Source organism: Cervus elaphus, chromosome 19, assembly GCF_910594005.1.
Source record: "Cervus elaphus chromosome 19, mCerEla1.1, whole genome shotgun sequence".
NCBI lineage: Eukaryota > Metazoa > Chordata > Mammalia > Artiodactyla > Cervidae > Cervus > Cervus elaphus.
In genome coordinates, this window is record NC_057833.1 from 18,423,084 (window position 1) to 18,440,839 (window position 17,756).

At 34.3% G+C, this 17,756-nt stretch overlaps 1 protein-coding gene across 3 annotated transcripts in view; it reads right to left on the minus strand.

The window, feature by feature from the left end:
- SI (sucrase-isomaltase) overlaps positions 1-17,756 on the minus strand; it is a 111,205-nt gene that overhangs the window by 70,151 nt on the left and 23,298 nt on the right. For all 3 annotated transcript variants that reach the window (XR_006335416.1, XM_043875396.1, XM_043875397.1), the window contains 6 exons: positions 14,732-14,816; positions 8,228-8,345; positions 6,637-6,808; positions 3,640-3,756; positions 1,563-1,717; positions 485-569 (listed from right to left, as the gene is read on the minus strand). Coding sequence is in view for 2 of the 3 variants with exons in the window: in XM_043875396.1 (XP_043731331.1) it covers positions 485-569; positions 1,563-1,717; positions 3,640-3,756; positions 6,637-6,808; positions 8,228-8,345; positions 14,732-14,816 (732 nt within the window). In the remaining variant the exon portion in view is untranslated. The remainder of the gene's footprint in view (positions 1-484; positions 570-1,562; positions 1,718-3,639; positions 3,757-6,636; positions 6,809-8,227; positions 8,346-14,731; positions 14,817-17,756) is intronic.

Consider the following 17,756-nt stretch of genomic DNA (forward strand, 5'->3'; position numbering starts at 1 on the left):
TGTGAACACATCATTTTTCCATGATATATTTCCATCATATTTCCATGACATACCAACTTTTAAGTAACAGGCAAAATCCAAATATTTCATTCCACTATTTATTCAACATTTTCATATGATCTATTGGTTTTCAAGTTATCCTTTATTTACAGTACAGCAAAATTCCAGTGTCTATGACTACATGAATGACAGTTATTTGTTACTATTATAAGATTTGATGTTTCATAAATAAAGCTTTCTTTTGTGAAAGAATACTAATTTTACACAATTTCTTCTCCCCAGTACATATTATATACTTGAAAAGCATAAATCTACTTAACATACTTATAACTTTTCAAAATTTCTTCTGTGTTTTAGAATTTAATTAAACACTTATCAGCTTGAAGCAGTCTGCTGAGTAACATGTATTACCCAGATGTTTTGTAATTTAGTGTGGATTTGATTACACAAAATTCCTCAAAAATTTATTAAAATTGTATCCTACCTGTTTCAAGACAGGGGTAATAAGTAATGAGGGGCCCCATAAGAACTGAGTGTCCTCAATCCAGCTATTAGTATCCTCATAAAACCTAAGAACAATGACAGTGTTTACAACACAAAGATAAAAAATGTTAATCCAAATACTTCATTTTATTATCTTTTAAGTTATTCCCTTGGAATAATCATTATCTTTAATTTTGCTCAGTAAATAAAATTGACTTGATAACGTCAAAACTGACTTGATATGTAATTTTGAATCTATAGTTATTAATGCATCCTTATGGTACACCTGACACTCAAGAAAAAGAAACATAGAAAGGAAAGGAGAAAGTGAAGAAAGGTGGGAGAGAGGAAATTACTTCATTTGGGACTCAAAAAAACAAATCTATCATATATGATAAATAAACAACTATAAAAATAAAAATAAATAAAAAACTATAATAAGCAATTATTCTGTTTAATTCATTTTTTCCTGTAAAATAGATTCATGAACTATCAGAAATCCTTCATATCCTACTTTCCTCCTTTTTATACTTTTTTCTTATAAACTTCCATTTTGACTTGGACTTGAAGGGATCTTTAGTCATCTCTTGAGGAACAACCTTGTTTTGGTCAAGAAATACAAAGACAAGCACAATTCATTGTTTTATAACTATACTATATGTGATTTATATTTAGATAATTTTTACAATATACATGATTATGTTTTTAATGTTTGCTTATTTATTTAATAATATTTAATGTTTTATTTAATAAAAATATTACATGATATTTAATATATGCAATATTTAATACATGTTTTAATATTTTATATTTAATATTACTTACTGATATACTTACTCTAATACATCCTACATATTTCTTTCCTTTTAAGTTCTATACAATTATCACATTTCTAGATTGAACTTGTCCATTTCACGAAATTAATTATATTTACTACTATCATTTCATATTTCCCCAAATCATTTACATAAATGTCAAGAAAAGCACCAGAAATCCACATGACATCTTGATCTACTCATTAATTTTTCATTTGTTGGAATATAATTTGAAAGACTGAAATTCTTGAACATAGTACTCACTCATGAAGAAAAGGCCTTGCTACTGTTTCTCCAAACATATGGGCTTTATAAAATAGAGTATAAAGGAAAGGTAACAAGGCATAGCGAATATTCAAATAGTGTTTTGATGACTTAACCAAAAGAGAATCCTGTCCAAAAAATGCTGGATCCTGATGCTGTGGGATAAACCGAGAAATTGAAATAAAAAATTTAAAATATGAATAAAAATTAAAACATAAGCATTTAATCTATTTTTGAAAACCAAAATGTGCCTGCTTATAAAAAGTTGAGATGATTTCTATTTTATCATTGAAGTATATAAATTTCTAGTTTTTATGTTTTCATTTGGATATCTATATATTAATTAAAGTTTATTTTAAAGTGGATATTTCCCTTTTGAATACACATTCTTGGAGAAGATAGAATATATTTTAACAAAGTATTCTTCATTTCTATTATTTGCAGCAGATTGAATTATTGGTTCCAATTTTCATGCCTCCTTGCTCCTTGTACCCACAATTTCTGTTATATAACTCTTATTAGTATCTACCTCTAACAGAGGAATGTATTTCCCCACTATTTGACTTTGTGCTCAGGTACATGATATACTCTGACCAATGTAGTCTTAGGACATGTGACACCTTCAAGTAAGGGCTTGAAGTGTGCTGGGATTGCCTAAGGATTTGCTGCCTTGCACCTTGTCACTGCTATTAGAACAAGCTCAAACAGTCTGCAAACCAAGGGACGCAAAGAACATGGCCATCTGGTCAGCCTGTAGCCTTGCAACCTGAAGGACAGCCTTCTTGCTGAGCCCAAGCTAGCTCAGTTGACTCTTTCAGCCAAGGTGTAATGACGTAAGCAAACCTGCTTAGATTTCCTGAAACCAGCTACTGCCTCTCTGGATACACCATCATGTTTATGCCAAAGCCACATTTTCCTCTGGCTGCTCCCAAGAAATCAATGAACTTGGTGGGATATATAGGACCCGGGCCAAGGAGATACAGGTTGTTCCCAGTGGTCAACTTTGCCTTGAGGACTCCCTATTGGATGAGCCAAAAATTTCCTTTGAACTGGGCTGTAGAACATAACTCTTTATCAAACCTCCTTCTTTGCCTTCATCTGCATCAGATTTAGGCCTGAATTGTGATCTGAAGGCTCTCTCCACTTTCTCCTTCTCCTTCTCCTTTATCCACCACAAGTATTTCAGCAATAAATTGCTAACGTTTCTAACTCTATCTTGGCATCTGTTTTTTGGAGGATATAAATGAACACAAGTATAATTTAATTCACATGAGGATCTCCCAAGAACACAAATTTCTTGAAGCATCACTTAGGTGGAGTAGGAAATAACGGCTATCCAGTTTATACCTTTTACTTCTGTACTGTCATGCTTCCTTCCAGAAAGAGCTCTGAGTGGCTATCCTTCTTCTCAAAGAGAATTAAGGCCCTTTGTGTGCACAGTGAATAATTTCTTAACCAGTATGCACTTCATTGATTTAGTGCTGTCACCTAATTTTCTCATTCCCTCTAAGGAATATGCCTATAAGAGCCCATAGCTCAGGGTTGGTAGATTAACCTCCCACCAGTTCAGATGCATGTTTACAAAGTGTTAGTTTTATTTCTTTCCCCACCTGTCATTACAGTTTTACTTATTAAAGAAAAATTATGGACCCAAACTACTTTGCAAGTGTCTTTAATTTCTTGTGTGTTTTTAATAAAAGAAAAATGACAAATCCTTAAGAATTTATTCTATTTTTATGAAAGAAAAGTTACCTGGAACTTATTATTAGAATATAAGAATTCAGACTCAAAAAGCTTTGTCATTAACTTAAAATATTGTGATTTCACACATGTATATATGTGTTAAGCTTAAAATATTTCTGTGAAAAAAGAAAATATTTCTGTGATACTGTCATGATTTCCTTATTTGATCATATTTTTATATACAAAATACAGACCTTGATAAGAGGACTTCCAACTCTTCTTTGTGAATTATACCACAAACTTTCAGACTAGATCTCTATACATATACATTTAAGTACATGCTAAAAATAGGATTATGTTTTATTTAGAAACATGGAGAGCAAGAGGCATTTACCTGATATCCATCAGCATTATGGTTTCTGGCAAATGGATAAAATGCTCCAAGTTGCATCCATCTTCTGCAAAGTTCTTCTGTGGTCTCAGCCACAAACCCACAGATATCTGCTCCAACCTAAATAACATATATATCTATTATTTATATCGTAAAGATTCTCAAATTTGCCCAGGGCATCACATTTATACAACTGATTAATCTGTACCAACTTACAGTTTTTGTTTTACTGTCTTCTTATTACTCTTCCTTGTTCTAGTTGATTTTGGATTTTTGCCACATACTTGCCTCTAATTCAATGTATAAAGCTGAAACTGAGTTATTAAAATGTGTGGCTTCTTAATCCAAAACTCACCACCTGTGATTTGACTTTCTCTATTTATATTACTGTAGGAGTAAAAGAGTAAAAAATATTGCCAGATATATGATCACATATAATTGCACTTTTTGTCCCTCAAGAACTCTTCAGAAAAATTGACTATATATAATTTACTATCAGTATTTAATGTCTATAAGCATTTCATTTTTATAAGTGGTATATATGTACCTATAAACAATATATAATAATATTTTGCATTCTTATTACCTTTACATAAATGACATGTATGTGTTACACTGCATTTCACTTTTCTTCTCAAAGAATTATTTTTGTGAGATTCAATTAGGTTAATATGGCTGCAGTTCTCTATTGTATGGGATCCCATCACTATAAAATATGCTTGTATGAAGTGTGTATATAAGCTTCTTAGTGAATATATATGTATACAAGACTACATTCCTGACTTTTTGGAAAAGTATATTTTTTAAATCAAAACTAGTTGTAACTATTTATAATAAGTACAGTCACAGTACAGAAATGTTCCCACTTGCTTCATTTTCTTGCTGATTTCTGATATTTTCAGGCTTTTAATTTTTATTACCTATACATATTAAATGCATTTCACCAAAGTTTTTACTTGCACTTCTCTGATTACTAGGAACGTTGAGAATTTTTTCACAATTTTTTTTTTAGTCCATATATATTTCTCTTTCTATAGAATTGCTTGATATATCCTTTGCTGATTTTTCTAGTGTTTTTACCTTTTATAGATTTATAGTAGGTTCTTTAAATTAAATATTAATCATTTACTACTTACATGAATTGAAAATATAATTTTCCAGTAGTAGTAAACAGTTTAATTTTTAAAATAGACATTTGATGAACAAAATTTTCATTTTGTAACCAAATTTGTTTCTTTATTAGTTGTGCCTCTGTGCTCTGTTTAAGAATTCAACTCTTAACCTTACATCATAAAGTTACTCACTTATATTTTCTTCTATGACGCTTAAAGTTTACTTTTCACACATAGGTTGTGCACTATTTGAGACAGAGAGTCACTTTATTTTATATTTTAAATGGATAATCAATTGTCCATATGATTGGTTGATACTTTCTTCACTGAGCTACAGTGATAGTGCTACTATTAAACAAACTTCTGTTAATGTATGGCCCCATGTCCTATTTTGCAATATTAACTTATTTGATTAGTCACAGTTAAGTATCACTGCATTATATTACTATTTTAGCTGATAGGGCAAAATCCATGTGCTCTTTTCTATGTCTTAAAGTGTATTGTCTTCCACATGAAGTTTAGAGTAACTTTAAATGTTCTTCAAATTCTCTTTATAGTTTAAAATTGAATGTCACTGAATTTAGATTAACAGTTTTGGGAGAAAGCATATTTCTATAAGACTTCTTATCCATGAACATGCTGTATCTTTAATTTGCTAAGTTACTACAATTTCTCTCAAAAACTCCCACACTTAGCTTGAATATTTACTCCTAGTTATTGCTTATTAGTTAGTTGCTATAAATACATAACACCTTATCTTGGAATACATTGTAACATTGCTTATTTTTATCTTTTTTGGACAAAACTTGCCATATATTGGCCTATTTTATTCAAAATTCCAGAGTCACCTTTTTATTCTGACATTTGTTTCTCTAGAGACATTGTTTTCATTGCATTCATCTTCTCTTATTTTCATTACCTATATGTTTAGATTTATTCTGTTTTTCTTTTCATGTATTTCATGTATTTCACTAATTAATATTCAAAACTTCTTTGTTTATAATCTTAGCATTTAAGGTTAAAATTTTTCTTCTAAATACCAATTTGTTTGATATCCCAAATTTCTGATATGAAGTACAGTTGTTTGCATTCAATTTTACGGGTTCTCTCCCTCATTTCCATTCAGTTTATTTTGGTGAATCAATTGGTAATGTGTTTAATTACTTTCCAAATTCAAGACGGTGTGTGTGTGTGTGTGTGTGTGTGTGTGTGTGGTAGCTTTTTTGTTTTGTTTTGGTTTGTTTCTGGTTTTAACTTTGTTCAATACATAAGAAAGAATAAACAAATCACTATAATTTTATAAATTTCTCATTTATTTTGTTATGTAATGATGCTGCTTAGTGTTGAATATCAACACTGCATAGTTCTTTTTTTGCTTGATATAGAGACTTACCTGATTTCTTACATTTGGAATAGCCTATATAAATTTTCTCTGCTTTAAAAATTTGAAGCATTTCTGTCATCTTTTCTCTTTTAAATAGAAGAAACAGCTTTATTATCTTTTTAACCTAAACTGACAATCTAGAGAATTTCAAATATATCTAGAATTTTGATATTTACTTTTTTTACAGTGCCAAGTTTGGATTTTTCCCTACAGTTTTCTCTGGTGCTTTTGTATTTTTTTATATAAGATTTTTCTGTGTTTTGTTTATATTGACTTTGTTTTAGAAATTAGTATGATTTGACTGAATTTTGTTCATTCTCTCTTTACCCTCTAATGTTATAGACACCATCCACAACCTTATTTTTCTCATAAATTCTCTAGGAATAGAAATTGAAATTTTCTGTCACATAACTTTAATAATTTAACTGAAAATCATTAAGATGAAACAATATTGCAAAATTTGTAATTACAGTATTTATAAATAATATTGTAAAAACTACTTACAAAAGGTATTCCAAACAAACCAAACTCCAGCATTCCTGTAATAGACCATTCCATTTGTTCCCAAGAAGCAGTATTGTCTCCTAACCAATGTGCAGAATGGCTTCCAGATCCAGCAAAAGTTGATCGGGTGAGAATAAAGCTTCTTTTATTAGGAAGAACTTTTTCTAGAGCTCTAAAAACAAAATAAAATTAATAAATAACATCTATTTTAAAACAATATTGATATGATAAATTCTAAAATCTTAATTTCAAGGCATATATTAGTTTTTAGAGCCAAGCTATAATAATTTCAACTATTTTATCAATATTTTATATTAATTTTGCATTTAGATATTAATATTTACTTAGTAAAATACATTCAGATCAAACATAGAAAAGAAATCTTCTAGAAATGATTTAGAGTTTGAATAATTTTCCTTTCCAAATTAAACATGGGTTTTCTATATGCAGAAAACAAATCAATATTTGTTTTTGAAATATGTGATTTAAACCCATTGGAAAATCTCTTTATAATATAAAATATAGCAGTCCAAACTTACACCCAAAACACATTTTTTGGGATTCAGTGATGCTAATCATACATTAATGTTTATATTCTCAAATATTATCTAACAATGTTGATGTAAAACTTGTATGCTTGCAAAGCACTTTATTTTGTTTTTAGAATTTCATCATCCACAATACTAACATTATTCATCTCACCTCTTTTAGTACCTGAATATTGTTGACAAATTTGTCCATAATTGGAAAATTATCAGAAAAAAGATAATAAAAATTTAATTTGGTAGATTATCTTAATAAAAATATAATAGTATTCTGAGACGCTTTTTTAAAATTACCTTTATATGAACTATAATGTTCTTTCTTTCTAGTATTTATTTACTTATACTCTATGATACATAATGATGTCAAGTGAAGTAAGCACTATGAAGATAGCATATACAATTTTGATATCCTGGTATGCTTTGGGACCAAATATGGTTTAGAATGAATACTTGATCACAGTTGCTTAATTATGAGAAAATTTAAAATTTATTGATCAAGAATTTTTTATTTACTATTGCATTATAGGTCCTCATACAATGTTTGAAAAATAGTAGGCAATCAATATATGATTATCTCATTTCTTTGTTTTGTATCATGCTACTTTTTTACACACAAGCAAACACATTCTATTAGAGAATTACTTGTGAGATATTACATAGAAAACCACATTTTAAATGAAACACTCTTTTTAAAAAAATAATGACTTGTTCAAATAGCACCACTGTCTTAGACCAGTTATGAGATTCATGTTTAGAACACATGTTCAGAGACACCAAGCTGAATCAAAATTTAGCAGGATAATTTCAGTCTATGAATTAAAAAAGGATCACAGTTAAGTACATATATCATGTAGGTCTTGATAATTAAGTTTCAAATATATGAATATTTAATAAAAGAGGTGATGCTTTTATGCCCTAATTTTTCACAATGAAAATATTATCTTTCTTTGCTTTCCTACACTTGTTATTATCCACTATATGTAAATTACCAAATATATTTCTAGACAATAAATATCAGAAAGTTTTCTGAGTGAAATTGCACTTACTTCTCTGTGGCTATAGACATACTATATCCATAGAGGCTGTGTACATCATACTGTTTCCCCCAGTATTGCACAGCATCCATGCAAATTGTTTTGGAATACATGAGTTTGTCAAGAATATCTTAGAAAAAAATATGAGAAATAATTAGGTAAGAAATATTTTTCCAAAAAAAAAAAAAAGAAATATTTTACCATTTAAAGCTTCATAATTCTTTAAGTGATGTGCTATGTAATACCATGCATAATTAAAAAAATAATGAAAGACATCACTTTATGCTAAGTTTCAATTGGGTCTCCACCCTTTATTCTCATTCTCATTAATTTACTGTTACATTTGCACTTAAAGTAATACATATTATGTTTCTTAGCTTCAGTAATAAATGAATTCGTGGAAAAAAATAGACTTTAACATATATACATAGAAATATATACATCTGCACTATAAATCATATAATTATAGCCATATTTGAAAATTGTATAATTTTTTAAAATATAACCTAATTCCACACATGTAGACTTGTTACACAACAACAAATCATATAAATCTCTGCTTTTCAGTTTTTAATATGCTTTAGTTTGCAGGCAGGTGGCATAGTAATAATTATTGTTGTCTTTCTTCAGATGTCCTTATCACAATCTATTTCCCTAAGAGCACTTATTTGTCATTACATTAAATTTTTTTACCAGTTTTAATGGTGAAAATGTGCTTTTTCAAATAGGTGAGAAGAAGCTATTAACATCTGTTACTGCTGTTATTTAGTCACTAAGTCATGTCCAACTCATTTGAGACTCCATGGACTGTAGCCTACCAGGATTCTCTGTTCATGTGATTTCCCAGGTAAATACTGTGATTGCTATTTCCTTCTCCAGGGGATCTTTCCCATGCAGGGATTGAATCTATGCCTCCAGGATTTACAGGCAGATGATTTACCACCAACTCCCGCGAGAAGCCCAAATATTCATATTAGCTACTTCTAATAACGGCAAAGGAGAAAAGGAAAGATATACCCATTTGAATGCAGTGTTCCAAAGAATAGAAAGGAGAGATAGGAAAGTGTTCCTCAGTAAACAATGCAAAGAAATAGAGGAAAACAATAGAATGGGAAAACCTAGAGATCTCTTCAAGAAAATTAGAGATACCAAGTGAAGGTTTCATGCAAAGATGGGCACAATAAAGGACATAAATGGTATAGACCAAACAGAAGCAGAAGCTAGGAAGAGGTGGCAAGAATACACAGAAGAACTATACAAAGAAGATCTTCATGGCCCAGATGGTCATGACCATGTGATCACTCACCTAGAGCCAGACATCCAGGAATGCAAAGTCAAGTGGGACTTAGAAAGCATCACTACGAACAAAGTTAGTGGAGGTGATAGAATTCCAGTTGAGCTATTTCAAATCTTAAAAGATGATGCTGTGAAAGTGCTACATTGAATATGCCAGCTGGAAAACTAAGCAGTGTCTACAGGACTAGAAAAAGTCAGGTTTCATTCCAATCCCAAAGAAAGATAATGTCAAAGAATGCACAAATTACTGCACAATTGCACTCATCTCACACGTTAGAAAAGTAATACTCAAAATTCTCCAAGCTAGGTTTCAACAGTATCTGAACTATGAAATTCCAGATGCTAAAGCTGGATTTAGAAAAGGCAGAGGAACCAGAAACCAGATTGCCAACATCCGTTGGATCATTGAAAAAACAAGAGAGTTCAAGAAAAATATCTACTTCTGCTTTATTGACTATGCCAAAGCCTTTGACTATGTGGATCACAACATACTGTGGAAGATTCTTCAAGAGATGGGAATGCCAGACCACCTGACCTGCCTCCTGAGAAATCTGTTTGTAGGCCAAGAAGAAACAGTTAGAACTGGACATGGAACAACAGACTGGTTCCAAATAGGAAAAGGAGTATGTCAAGGCTGTATATTGTCACCCTGCTTATTTAACTTATATGCAGAGTACATCATGAGAAATGCTAGGCTGGATGAAGCACAAGCTGGAATCAAGATTGCCGGGAGAAATATGAATAACCTCAGATAGCAGAGGACATCATCTTTATGGCAGAAAGTGAAGAAGAGCTAAAGAGCCTCTTGATGAAAGAGAAAGAGGAGAGTGAAAAAGTTGGCCTATAACTTAACATTCAGAAAACTAAGATCATAGCATCTGGTCCTACTACTTCATGGCAAATAGATGGACAAACAGTGGAAGCAGTGACAGACTTTAATTTGGGAGGCTCTAAAATCATTGCAGATGGTGACTGCAACCATGAAATTAAAAGATGCTTGCTCCTTGAAAGAAAAGTTATGACCAACCGAGACAGCTTATTAAAAAGCATAGACGTTACTTTGCCAACAAAGATCCACCTAGTCAAAGCTATGGTTTTTCCAGTAGTCATGCATAGATGTCATGCGAGGAGATACCCCTTGTCCACGGTAAGGAGCAGTGGTTGCACATTGCTGGAGCAGCCATGAAGAGATATCCCACATCGAAGGTGAGAGAAACCAAAGTAAAACGGTAGGTGTTGTGAGAGGGCATCAGAGGGCAGACACACTGAAACCACAATCACAGAAAACCAGCCAATCTGATCACAGGACCACAGCCTTGTCTAACTCAATGAAACTAAGCCACGCCGTGTGGGGCCACCCAAGACGGACAGGTCATGGTAGAGAGGTCTGACAGAATGCGGTCCACTGGAGAAGGGAGTGGCAAACCACTTCAGTATTCTTGCCTTGAGAACCCCATGAACAGTATGAAAAGGCAAAAAGATAGGATACTGAAAGAGGAACTCCCTAGGTTGGTAGGTGCCCAATATGCTACTGGAGATCAGTGGAGAAATAACTCCAGAAAGAATGAAGGGATGGAGCCAAAGCAAAAACAACACCCAGTTGTGGATGGGACTGGTGATAGAGCAAGGTCTAATGCTTTAGACTGCATAGGAACCTGGAATGTTAGGTTCATGAATCAAGGCAAAATGGAAGTGGTCAAACAGGAGATGGCAAGAGTGAACATCAACATTCTAGGAATCAGAGAACTAAAATGGACTAGAATGGGTGAATTTAACTCGGATGACCATTGCATCTACTGCTGTGGACAGGAATCCCTTAGAAGAAATGGAGTAGCCATCATGGTCAACAAAAGAGTTCAAAATGCAGTACTTGGATGAAATCTCAAAAATGACAGAATGATCTCTGTTTGTTTCCAAGGGAAACCATTCAATATCACGGTAATCCAAGCCTATGCCCCAATCAGTAACGCTGAAGAAGCTGAAGTTGAATGGTTCTATGAAGACTTATAAGACCTTTTAGAACGAACACCCAAAAAAGATGTAGTTTTCTTTAGAGGAGACTGGAATGCAAAAGTAGGAAGTCAAGAAACACCTGGAGTAACAGGCAAATTTGGCCTAGGAGTACGGAATGAAGCAGGGAAAAGGCTAATAGAGTTTTGCCAAGAGAACACACTGGTCACAGCAAACACCCTCTTCCAACAACACAAGAGAAGACTCTACACATGGACATCACCAGATGGTCAACACTGAAATCAGATTGATTATATCCTTTGCAGCCAAAGGTGGAGAAGCTCTATACAGTCAGCAAAAACAAGACTGGGAGTTGAGTGTGGCTCAGATCATGAACTCCTTATTGCCAATTTCAGACTTAAATTGAAGAAAGTGGGGAAAACCACTAGACCATTCAGGTATGACCTAAATCAAATCCATTATGACTATACAGTAGAAGTGAGAAATAGATTTAAGGGACTAGATCTGATAGACAGAGAGCTTGATGAACTATGGACGGAGGTTCCTGACATTGTACAGGAGACAGGGATCAAGACCATATCCATGGAAAAGAAATGCAAAAAATGCAAAAATGGATGTCTGAGGAGGCCATACAGATAGCTGTAAAAAGAAGGGAAGTGAAAGCAAAGGAGAAAAGGAAAGATATTCCCATTTGAATGCAGAGTTCCAAAGAAAGCAAGGAGAGACAAGAAAGCCTCCTCAGCGATCAATGCAGAGAAATAGAGGAAAACAACAGAATGGGAAAGACGAGAGATCTCTTCAAGAAAATTAGAGATACCAAGGGAACATTTCATGCAAAGATGGGTTTGATAAAGGACAGAAATGGTATGGACCTAACAGAAGCAGAAGATATTAAGAAGAGGTGGAAAGAATACACAGAAGAACTGTACAAAAAAGATCTTCACGACCCAGATAATCACAATGGTGTGATCACTCACCTAGAGCCAGACATCCTGGAATGTGCAGTCAAGTGGGCCTTAGAAAGCATCACTACGAACAACGCTAGTGGATGTGATGGAATTGCAGTTGAGCTATTTCAAATCCTAAAAGATGATGCTGTGAAAGTGCTGCACTCAAGATGCCAGCAAGTTTGGAAAACTCAGCAGTGCCACAGGACTGAAAAAGGTCAGTTTTCATTCCAATCCCAAAGAAAGGCAATGCCAAAGAATGCTCAAACTACCACACAATTGCACTCATCTCACATATTAGTAAAGTAATGCTCAAAATTCTCCAAGCCAGTCTTCAGCAATACATGAACTGTGAACTTCCAGATGTTCAAGCTGGTTTTAGACAAGGCAGAGGAACCATAGACCAAATTGCCAACATCCACTGGATCATTGAAAAAACAAGAGTTCCAGAAAAACATCTATTTCTGCTTTATTGACTATGCCAAAACCTTTGACTATGTGGATCACAACATCTGTGGAAAATTCTGAAAGAGATGGGAGTACCAGACCACCTGACCTGCCTCTTGAGAAACCTATATGCAGGTCAGGAAGCCACAGTTATAACTGGACACAGAACAGCAGACTGGTTTCAAATAGGAGAAGGAGTACCTCAAGGCTGTACATTATCACCCTGCTTATTTAACTTATATGCAGAGTACATCATGAGAAACGCTGGGCTGGAAGAAGCACAAGTTGGAATCAAGATTGCCGGGAGAAATATCAATAACTTCAGATATGCAGATGACACCACCCTTATGGCAGAAAGTGAAGAGGAACTAAAAAGCCTCTTGATGAAAGTGAAAGAGGAGAGTGAAAAAGTTGGCTTACATCTCAACATTCAGAAAACTAAGATCACGGTATCCAGTCCCATCACTTCATGACAGATAGATGGGCATACAGTGGAAATAGTATCAAACTTTATTTTTCTGGGTTCCAAAATCACTGCAGATGGTGATTGCAGCCATGAAATTAAAAGACGCTTATTCCTTGGAAGGAAAGTTGTGACCAACGTAGATAACATTTTAAAAAGCAGAGACATTACTTTGGCAACAAAGGTCCATCTAGTCAAGGCTACTGTTTTTCCAGTGATCATGTATGAAAGTGAGAGTTGGACTGAGAAGAAAGCTGAGCACCGAAGAATTGATGCTTTTGAACTGTGGTGTTGGAGAAGACTCTTGAGAGTCCCTTGGACAGCAAGGAGATCCAACCAGTCCATCCTAAAGGAGATCAGTCCTGGGTGTTCATTGGAAGGACTGATGCTGAAGCTGAAACTCCAATACTTTGGCTACCTTATGCAAATAAGTGACTCACTGGAAAAGACCCTGATGCTGGGAGGGATTGGGGGCAGGAGGAGAAGGGGATGACAGAGGATGAGATGGCTGATGGCATCACCAACTCGACGGATGGACATGAGTTTGAGTAAACTCCGGGAGTTGTTGATGGACAGGGAGGCCTGATGTGCTGCAATTTTTGGGGTGACATAGAGTCAGACACGACTGAGTGACTGAACTGACCTGATGCCTGGATGTGAGAGTTGGACTATAAAGAAAACTGAGCACCGAAGAATTGATGCTTTTGAACTGTGGTGTTGGAGAAGACTCTTCAGAGGCCCTTGGACTGCAAGGAGATCCAACCATCCATTGTAAAGGAAATCTGTCCTGAATATTCATTTGAAGGACTGATGTTGAAGCTGAAACTCCAATACTTTGGCCTCCTGATGCAAACAACTGACTCATTTGAAGAGACCCTGATGCTTCAATCGGAAAGATTGAAGGCGGTAGGAGCAGGGGACAACAGAAGATGACAAGGTTGGATGGCATCACTGACTCAGTGGATATGAGTTTGAGTAAACTCCAGGAGTTGGTAACAGACAGAGAGCCCTGGTGTGCTGTATTCCATGGGGTTTCAAAGAGGAGGACACGACTGAGTGACTGAACTGAATTGCAAAATGACACAGAATTACATCACAGTGCTCAAGGAAAAAATTTTATCACTTATATTGTGATTTCAAGCAAAGTTTATTCCTTTCATTTATCATTTAATCATGGGCAATTCATCAGTGGTAAAGACGAAATATTCTATACCAAAATTTTAAAATGTGCTCCTTTCCTTAGGCATAAATATTTTGGCCAAAAACAAACACCACAGTTATTTCATGGTCTCAAAATTATATCAATATCTGTAATTTAGAAATATATGCTTGAATTTACCAGTAAATAAATATAGTTTTTCTAATTAACTGTAAGAAATAACTGAAATTTACCGGGAGTAAAAGGTGGATAATTCAGGTTGTTAGCACTGCATCCTTTCTTTGAACCTTGAACAAAGCTGGAAACTTCATTCATGTCCTGAATGGATATAAGATAAAGAACAGTAGATTTCAAGTAGTTGTAAATCATATTTACAGCAAGTCTCTATTTATTTGTAAATATTTTATCAAGAGCCACCATGACATTCTTCTACTCCAAGAAGGCAAATATAAACTACCAGCCTACAAACAAGCTTGTTTAACTATTCTCACTACTTGGTTCTACTTCTAGTATGAACAAGTTATTATAGTGAGAAAAAGTATTACTTGTGTTTGCATAAATGTATATATCAGATAACAGAGGTATCTTGATGGGATTAAAAGATTATGCAACCAAAATATATTTGATTTACCTTATTTAAAATACATATAAAGCATTAATCATATTACATTAAATGTATTAAGCAACTGTCTTTTAAAATAACTGTATTGATCTTCTCACTGAACTTATCATTGTACATATTTCCAGCACATTCTTTTATTTAGCATAGCTTATTAACTTCAGCTGGCATTTATCTAGTTTCTATTGTGTGCCTAGCTAGACACAGCACTTTTTGCCTGGGCTTCCCTGGTTGCTCAGACTGTAAACAATCTGCCTGCAATTCAGGAGACCTGGGTTTGATCCCTGGGTTGAGAAAATCTCCTGGAGAAGGGAATGGGAACCCACTTCAGTATTCTTCTCTGGAAAATCTGATGGACAGAGAAGCCTGGTGGGCTATATGGGGTCGCAAAGAGTCAGACACGACTGAGTGACTAACACAGCTCCTACACTTTCTTGAGAGACTGAAAATACAAAAAAGGTGAATAGCATTTTAGTATTCTAATAAAAATGGCTCTGACCTTATTGAATCCCTGGAAGAGTTTCAGGGAACCCTAGGGCAATGGTCATGTATGGATGTGAGAGTTGGACTGTGAAGAAAGCTGAGCACCAAAGAATTGATGCTTTTGAACTGTGGTGTTGGAGAAGACTCTTGAGAGTTCCTTGGACTGCAAGGAGGTCCAACCAGTCCATCCTAAAGGAGATCAGTCCTGGGTGTTCACTGGAAGGACTGATGCTGAAGCTGAAACTCCAATACTTTGACCACCTCATGCAAAGAGTTGACTCATTGGAAAAGATCCTGATGCTGGGAGGGATTGGGGGCAGGAGGAGAAGGGGATGACAGAAGATGAGATAGCTGGATGGCATCACTGACTCGATGGACATGAGTATGAGTAAACTCCAGGAGTTGGTGATGGACAGGGAGGCCTGGCGTGCTATTATTCATGAGGTTGCAAAGAGTCAGACACGACTGAGCAACTAAACTGAACTGAACTGAGGGCTGCTGGACCACATTATAAGAACCAGTCATCTAGATACCTTTTGGAGTCAGAGCTGTGGGGTATTGTGTCTATGGATTCTCTTGCTTTGTAAACTGAGGCCTCAATGTTGTCTTCCTACTTACTGGTTCTCTGTCCACAAACAGTTGAGTAAAATCTTTGGACTAAAACATATAATTCAGATAAAATCTTTTACAACATGCTCACGAAATGTGCGTCTTTCTCCTTCTCTGTTAATGCACCAAACTTCTCTATATTTTTCACTCTTAGTTCCCACATCTCTACAATATGTTGCTTCTGCTCTCACAAAGGTATCAAACTCAGTCAATTCCTTTGTTGATTTGGTTTTCCTCAGAGGAAACATATTCTCTTCATTACTCTTCCCTTCTTCAATCCACATGATGCTCAGATGGAATTAATGTAAGAAATTAAGGCCATTCAGGGAGAAGATATGATTTCTCATTTTGATACACATTTTTGTTTTCTTAAGAGCCACAAAGAAAAACAATTAGGTAGTTATTCGAAAGTATACATTGGGGTTATTTTACTGAAAGTACCTAATATATTCAATGTTGCTGTCATATGTCCAGTAGAATTAATACAAAGAGATACTATAGCTGAACAGATAATAATTTTAGATAAACATAAATATTTGTTCTTATTGATTGCACAAATTGAATTAAATTTAAACATAGCATCAAGTACTGAAATTCATAAATGGAACTGAGTTGTATTATTTTAAATATTAAGTCTTTTTCTAAAATATTTTATTAACTCTTGTATATAATATCACTGAAGAAATGCAAGAGCAAACATTTAACTCTGATGCTAATGTTATTCTACTTGAACTGTGTATTTGCAAACTTGCAATAAAATTTCAGCATTCACTCAAAATATACTTTATCTTATTCAATTAAATAAAATAATTTAATATATATAGCAAAATAAAATAATAAATTATTATTATATAATAAAATAACTTAAAATGAAATTTAATCTTTTATGTGATTTTAACTATATTCTACAACAAATGGATAGCATTTGATATTTGATTATTTTTAATTAAAATGTCATATCTATTTGGCAATATTATATTATTAATAAGCTGAACTTATTACCCATAATTTGAAGGAATTGACTTGTATTTCTTTTAATGTATTTTGTATTTTTGCTCTTTCAGAATTCTGAAAAGACTTTTCTCTAACATATTCAAATGATTTAAGTGATGTTCAGTCAGTTCAGTTCAGTTCAGTCGCTCAGTCGTGTCCGACTATTTGAGACCCCATGAATTGCAGCACGCCAGGCCTCCCTGTCCATCACCAACTCCCAGAGTCGACTCAAACTCATGTCCATCGAGTCGGTGATGCCATCCAGCCATCTCATCCTCTTTTGTCCCCTTCTCCTCCTGCTCCCAGTCTCTCCCAGCATCACGGTCTTTTCCAATGAGTCAGCTCTTCCCATCAGGTGGCCAAAGTATTGGAGTTTCAGCTTCAGCATCAGTCCTTCCAGTGAACACCCAGGACTGATCTCCTTTAGGACGGACTGATTGGGTCTCCTTGCAGTCCAAGGGACTCTCAAGAGTCTTCGCCAACACCACAGTTCAAAAGCAACAATTCTTCGGTGCTCAGCTTTCTTCACAGTCCAACTCTCATATCCATACATG